General features: G+C 50.8%; 1 protein-coding gene across 9 annotated transcripts in view; it reads left to right on the top strand.

Annotated features, from left to right (window-relative positions):
- Nucleotides 1-250: 250 nt before the first annotated feature.
- Nucleotides 251-6,000, top strand: part of TSC22D1 (TSC22 domain family member 1) — a 124,301-nt gene continuing 118,551 nt past the window's right edge. For 3 of the 9 annotated variants that reach the window (XR_002314178.2, XR_002314179.2, XM_020895221.2), the window contains exon 1: nt 255-3,701. Coding sequence is in view for 6 of the 9 variants with exons in the window: in XM_020895221.2 (XP_020750880.1) it covers nt 835-3,701 (2,867 nt within the window). In the remaining 3 variants the exon portion in view is untranslated. Of the gene's footprint in view, nt 3,702-6,000 lie in introns of all 9 variants that reach the window. The other 6 variants (XM_020895219.2, XM_020895220.2, XM_020895226.2 and 3 more) reach the window with 5 other exon arrangements.

Here is a 6,000-nt window from a genome sequence, read left to right as displayed (position 1 = left end):
TGATGGAGCGGTCCCTGGGCTCCCGCTGCCACCGCCGTCGCCGCGCCCCGGCCGTGCTCCGCGAGGACCCGGCGTCTCTGCGCGCCCGCCCGCGTCCCGTTGCTGGGCTCACCGTACCGGGCGCCCCGCCGCCCGAGCCTCGCCGCGCCGGCCCCAGCCGCGGCCAGTGTTTCCTCACGGAGCAGCAGCAGCCGCCGCGAGCCCAGGGGGTTTGAAAGGGTCCTCGGGTCCGTGGGGGGAGGAGGCCCGAACCGGGCCGGCGGGGCCGGGAGCGGAGGTTTGAGCGACACTGACTGAGCTCGGGGCTCGCCGCCGGCAGTCGCGGCGGCGCTGGGGGGCGGCGAGGGGAAGGCGACACTCGCTCGGCGCCGCCTTCGTGCAGGGCGACCGGGAGGCTTTTTGCAGCGGCCCCTGCCGCCGCCGGCGGGAGGAGGGGCGGAGGTGGCTCCGGAGTTGTCCGGAGAAGGTGGGCATTTCTTGGCTTTTCCCACCCCCCTCCCCTGCCCACCCCCTCCCTCCCGCCCCGCACCCCACGTGAACCGGAGTATAAAGGGGGTGTGAGGCCAGAGGGGAAAGTGGATGGCGAAGGACTGAAGGGGTCCTCCCCTTCGGGTCCTCGGCCGCCCCGTTCACCCTCGTCCATCCTCCCTTCCCGAAGCTCGCCCTCGAAGGCAGGAACGGCCGGCGCCTGCGGCTGAGGAGGAGGAGGTGGGGGAATCGCGCCGGGCGGAGCGTCAGCTCCCGTTTTCCTCCTCGGCGTCTTGAATACAAAGATTACGGTGCAGAAGGAAATTGCACTCGCCTTCTCCGCCCCCCGCCCCGGTACCCAACACAATGCACCAGCCGCCCGAGTCCACGGCGGCCGCGGCCGCTGCAGACATGAGTGCTAGGAAGATGGCGCACCCGGCAATGTTCCCTCGAAGGGGCAGCGGCGGGGGCAGCGCCTCCGCTCTCGGTGCAGCAGGTACCGGCGTCGGTAGTAGTGCCCCATCTGCCGAGGATTTTCCGCCTCCGTCGCTGCTCCAGCCGCCGCCTCCTGCAGCATCTTCTCTGTCGGGACCACAGCCTCCGCCTCCACAAAGCCTGAACCTCCTTTCGCAGGCTCAGCTGCAGGCACAGCCTCTTGCGCCAGGCGGAACGCAGATGAAAAAGAAAAGTGGCTTCCAGATAACGAGTGTGACCCCGGCTCAGATCTCCGCTAGCATCAGCTCGAACAACAGCATCGCAGAGGACACGGAGAGCTACGACGACCTGGATGAGTCTCACACGGAAGATCTGTCGTCTTCCGAGATCCTTGATGTGTCGCTTTCCAGGGCCACGGACTTAGGGGAGCCTGAACGCAGCTCCTCGGAAGAGACTCTCAATAACTTCCAGGAAGCCGAGACACCTGGGGCGGTCTCTCCCAACCAGCCCCACCTTCCTCAGCCTCATTTGCCTCACCTTCCACAACAGAACGTTGTGATCAATGGGAATGCTCATCCACACCCCCTCCATCACCACCATCCCATTCATGGCCACCACCTGCACCACGGGCCCCACCACCCATCCCATGCCGGTGTGGCCAGTACATCCATCCCTGGAGTGCCGCCCTCAAGCCCAGGGTCCAGAAAACTCTCGGCCGCGGGAAGCTCTGACGGTGTTATGCCAGTTGCACCAACTTCTGCTGTATCATCGAGTGGCTCACCGGCATCTGTCATGACTAGTATCCGTGCTCCGAGTACTACCGGCAGCCTAGGTATAAATTCTGTTACAGGCACGAATACAATGAAAAACGTTAACATCACTGCTGTGGGTAGTTTTAATCCTGCTGTGACCAGCAGCATGCTTGGTAACGCTAATATAAGTGTGAGCAGTATCCCCAGTGCTGCTAGTGTGAGTGTCGGGCCTGCAGTGAGCAGCGGGGTTAATGTGAATATCTTGAGTGGCATGGGCAATGGTACGATTGCTTCCTCCGCGGCCCTTAACAGCGCTGCCAGTGCAGCTGCGGGCATGACTGTGGGGTCCGTTTCGAGTCAGCAGCAACAGCCAGCCGTTAACACGTCCAGGTTCAGAGTCGTGAAGTTAGATTCTACTTCTGAGCCTTTCAAAAAAGGTCGATGGACTTGCACTGAGTTCTATGAAAAAGAAAACGCCGCCATACCCGCCACCGAAGGGGTGGTGGTAAATAAGGTGGTGGAAAGTGTAAGACAAAACCCGACCGAAGCCACTTCCGAGAGGGAGAGCACGAGTGGGAGCTCCGTGAGCAGCAGCGTCAGCACACTGAGTCACTACACGGAGAGTGTGGGCAGCGGAGAGATGGGCACCCTGGCGGCCCCGCCGGTGCAGCCACAGCCGCCCCCGACCCTTCCAGGGGTGGCCCTTCCGCAGATGGACTTCAGTGGCGCCGCTCCACAGGGCATTTCAGCAGTTAGCATCCCTCAGAGTATTTCTCAGTCGCAGATCTCGCAGGTACAGTTACCGTCTCAAGAACTGGGCTATCAGCCGAAGCCAGGTCTTCAACCAGTACCTCTGCAAGCCGGTATCCAGCCGTCACCTGTTGGTGTGGTGGGCGTCACTTCGGCTTTAGGTCAGCAACCTTCCATCGCCAGCCTGGCTCAACCCCAACTGCCGTATTCCCAGGCGGCCCCCCCAGTGCAAGCTCCCCTGCCAGGCGCGCCACCCCAACAGGTACAATATGGCCAGCCGGCGCCAGCTGTGGCCCCTCCGATGGCCCCAAGCCACGGTACATCAGTGACTCCGAACCCCGCCTCCGAGTATGTTCAGCCCTCACCGCTTCTCCAAACAGCGGTGTCCTCTGGACAGCCCACTTCTGCAGGGGTGGCCCTGGGAGCCACGGTGATTCCTATGGCTCAGCCACAGAGCATCCAGCTCCCAGTGCAGCCCGCGGCAGTCCAAGCACAACCTGCAGGGGCCGCTGGCCAACCTGTTGGCCAGGCTCACACGGCAGTAGCTGCTGTACCTGCCGGCAGTCAAGTCGCGAATATTGGTCAACAGACAGGCCTACCATCGGCACTGCAGCAGCCTTCCGCCCAAGTCACACCTTCAGTTATCCAGCAAGGTGCTCCTCCGTCTTCACAGATAGTGCCACCTGCTCCAGCTGCGATCCTTCATCAGGGAGTCCAGCCCAGCGCTTCAAGCCTTCCTCAACAACTGGTCATTGCACCCCAGAGCACCCTGTTACCTGTGCCTCCCCAGCCACAGGGGGTCGAGTCGGTAGCTCCAGGAGTGGTTTCGAAGCAGTTGCCTGCAGTTAGTCCTTTGCCCTCTGCTAGTAGTATTTCTGTTACGAATCAGGTTAGTTCAGCTGGTCCTTCTGGACTGCCTTCTGCCCCGACAAACTTGGTTCCGTCACAGAATATAGCACAAGCCCCCGCCACTCAGAATGGTAATTTGGTTCAAAGTGTCAGTCAGCCTCCCTTGCTAGCATCCAATATAAATTTGCCTTTGGCACAACAGCTACCACTCAGTTCTGTTCAATTCTCCGCACAATCATTAGCTCAGGCAATTGGAAGCCAAATCGAAGATGCCAGGCGCCCAGCGGAACCCTCCTTAGTTGGCTTACCTCAGACCATCAGTGGTGACAGTGGGGGAGTGTCAGCAGTTTCAGATGGCAGTAGCAGCAGCCTTGCAGCCTCTGCTTCTCTTTTCCCGTTGAAGGTGCTACCGCTGACGACACCCTTGGTGGATGGCGAGGATGAGAGGTAAGCTCATGCCATGTCTCTGCAGGCATTCAACAGATTCAGAGTTCCTCTGTTTAGTCACTGCATGTGCACAGGGTTAGTCTAAAAACATTATCTACTTTTTTCCTCTTTAGAGGTGAATGAGCATTTTTCTGGTAAGTTTTTCTAGAGCAGGAGTGTGATGGGATGGTTTCAAAATGCTTAGGAAGTGGTCTAAGTAAAATGTAAACAATACTTGGCAGAATAGTTTTTGAACATTAAGAGTAGGTATGGGAGCCCCAAGCGGTTTTGTTATTTACGAGATGGTTTTTTAGAATTAATTATGAACAGAAGCTTGATTTTTGCTAACCCAGCTTAATAGTTCATCTCTTTTGACTTATAAAATCGTTATGATCATCTCTTGGGGGCAGGAGGGGAGGTTGTGGTTCCCACATTTGTTTCTCCTTCACTGGACTGGATGACCCAAAGTTCTACTGTGTTTGCTATTAGTTTGAAAAAGATCATGTTACTGCTTTTCCTAGTCAGATATTATAGGAAAGGTGACCTAAGCTGGGTTATACAGGTTGCTCTCAAACTAATTGACCGACTTTTGTGTACTTACTTAATGGTCGTTTTATCTGAACAGTAAAGAAATGGGAATGGTAAAAAGTGTTTTGTGGGGGAAGAGGAGCATACACTCTTAAAAACAGCCCAATTTATCTTTGACAGTAGGATGCTACTGTTTTTCCTTTTGCATAGTAGATCAAGATGGTAGCTGTTTTAAAGAGTAAAGAAAGAGAATGTCTTGGAGGGTTGAATTTATAGAGCCATGAAACTGACTTTGTTCTGCTAATCTACTCCACTTGTTCTCTTCTCTGACCAGAGAAATACAGAAAGCCTAAAATACATTACTAGACCATTGTTTTCTTAATAGGATTGGTAATAATATGGTGATCACATTTATTGAATCAAATTGTGTCTTTGAAGCTGGCTAGCTGGAAGAGTTGTGAAATCTCTCATGATACTACACAGCTTTAAGTTAAGTTGAATTTTAAAGGAATGTTCTTTTCACAGATTTGCCAGTCTTACTAACCTTGATCAAAGTTAGTTTTGATCAAGGAGTTTTGACAGAGGCTATTCATTTTCACTGTGGAACTTTGAATAAATGTGAAAGATACTTAAATATTTTAGTATTGGAGATTTTTGTGATTGAACTTTTATTAAGCCAGTTGGAACATTTACATTCTAAATGTACATCTGTGGTTTTCACTTTGGAAAACTTGAAAAGAATTGCCATTGTAGAAACACAAAGGCCAAATGTCTCAGTGAGGCTTTCTTTTCTTTTTTTCTTTTTTTTTTAAATTACTTAAAAGATATAAGGTAAAGGCATGGTTAATTGAAATAAATTCTTGCCTTTGACGATTCTTATTTTTCTAAGTCATATAGAGAACCTTGTTATCTAGCCACATGTATTCCGTATCATGTATACAAGTCTCTACTTTTTAAAAGAGAGACCTCTCCTAGGAGGTGGTTTCCTTAATAGTTGTGTTATAATTATTGCTAAACCTTTAACTTTATCAAATCATGCTAATACACATCTATAATTTTAAATAATTAACTTAGCTCAGATATTCATGTTTTCTAAATCTAATGAGTGTGATCTGAGTAAAACCCCCTATAAGAACAGGTATATTATGTGGATGCTAAATTTAGAGAAGTAAAAGATGGGTGGATACATAAATGAAAACCACATACTTTGAATTCAAACCTGCCATGATTTTTACTAATTACTGTTGTGGTCTCCTGGCATGAATTTTTCCTTTTTGTTTTCTCCTCCTGGTGGTGGGGCGTGATAGAGCCTTCTATAACATGGTGTTCCAGACGATTAAAGTCAGATGTTGCTACTTACAGCTCGTTTTTTAACTGTAGAGCTAGAGTCCCAGTTTAAGATATTAGAACAAAATCAATTTTTCCATATAGCAACTGAGATGAGGACTAATTAGGGGCAAATTATGTAGAAAGGTTTGAAATTAAAGGGGTAAAACAGATACTGAGAAATATGATTAAATATTGGTGTACAGTAACTTGAGTTGACTGTACCTGTTTTGAATTAACCACATATTTGAGCTTTTGTTAACATCCTTTAAATTCTGTAATATCAAAATGACCCCTAAAATAGCTGTAAAGGTCAGATCTGGTAAATTTGTATATTATTTTCTTGACATTTTACTGCAGATTATCACTGTAGTTTGGAAAAATATTTTCAAGTGATAATGATTTAAAAAATTGTTTTTACTTTTTTCTTCCCATGTTAGTTTCTTTGTCGTTTGTGTCTTCTGGG

The sequence above is a fragment of the Odocoileus virginianus genome, chromosome 8 (genome assembly GCF_023699985.2).
Source record: "Odocoileus virginianus isolate 20LAN1187 ecotype Illinois chromosome 8, Ovbor_1.2, whole genome shotgun sequence".
Classification (NCBI taxonomy): Eukaryota; Metazoa; Chordata; class Mammalia; order Artiodactyla; family Cervidae; genus Odocoileus; species Odocoileus virginianus.
The sequence above is the reverse complement of the archived record's forward strand: the minus strand, read 5'-3'. Positions and strand labels throughout refer to the sequence as shown.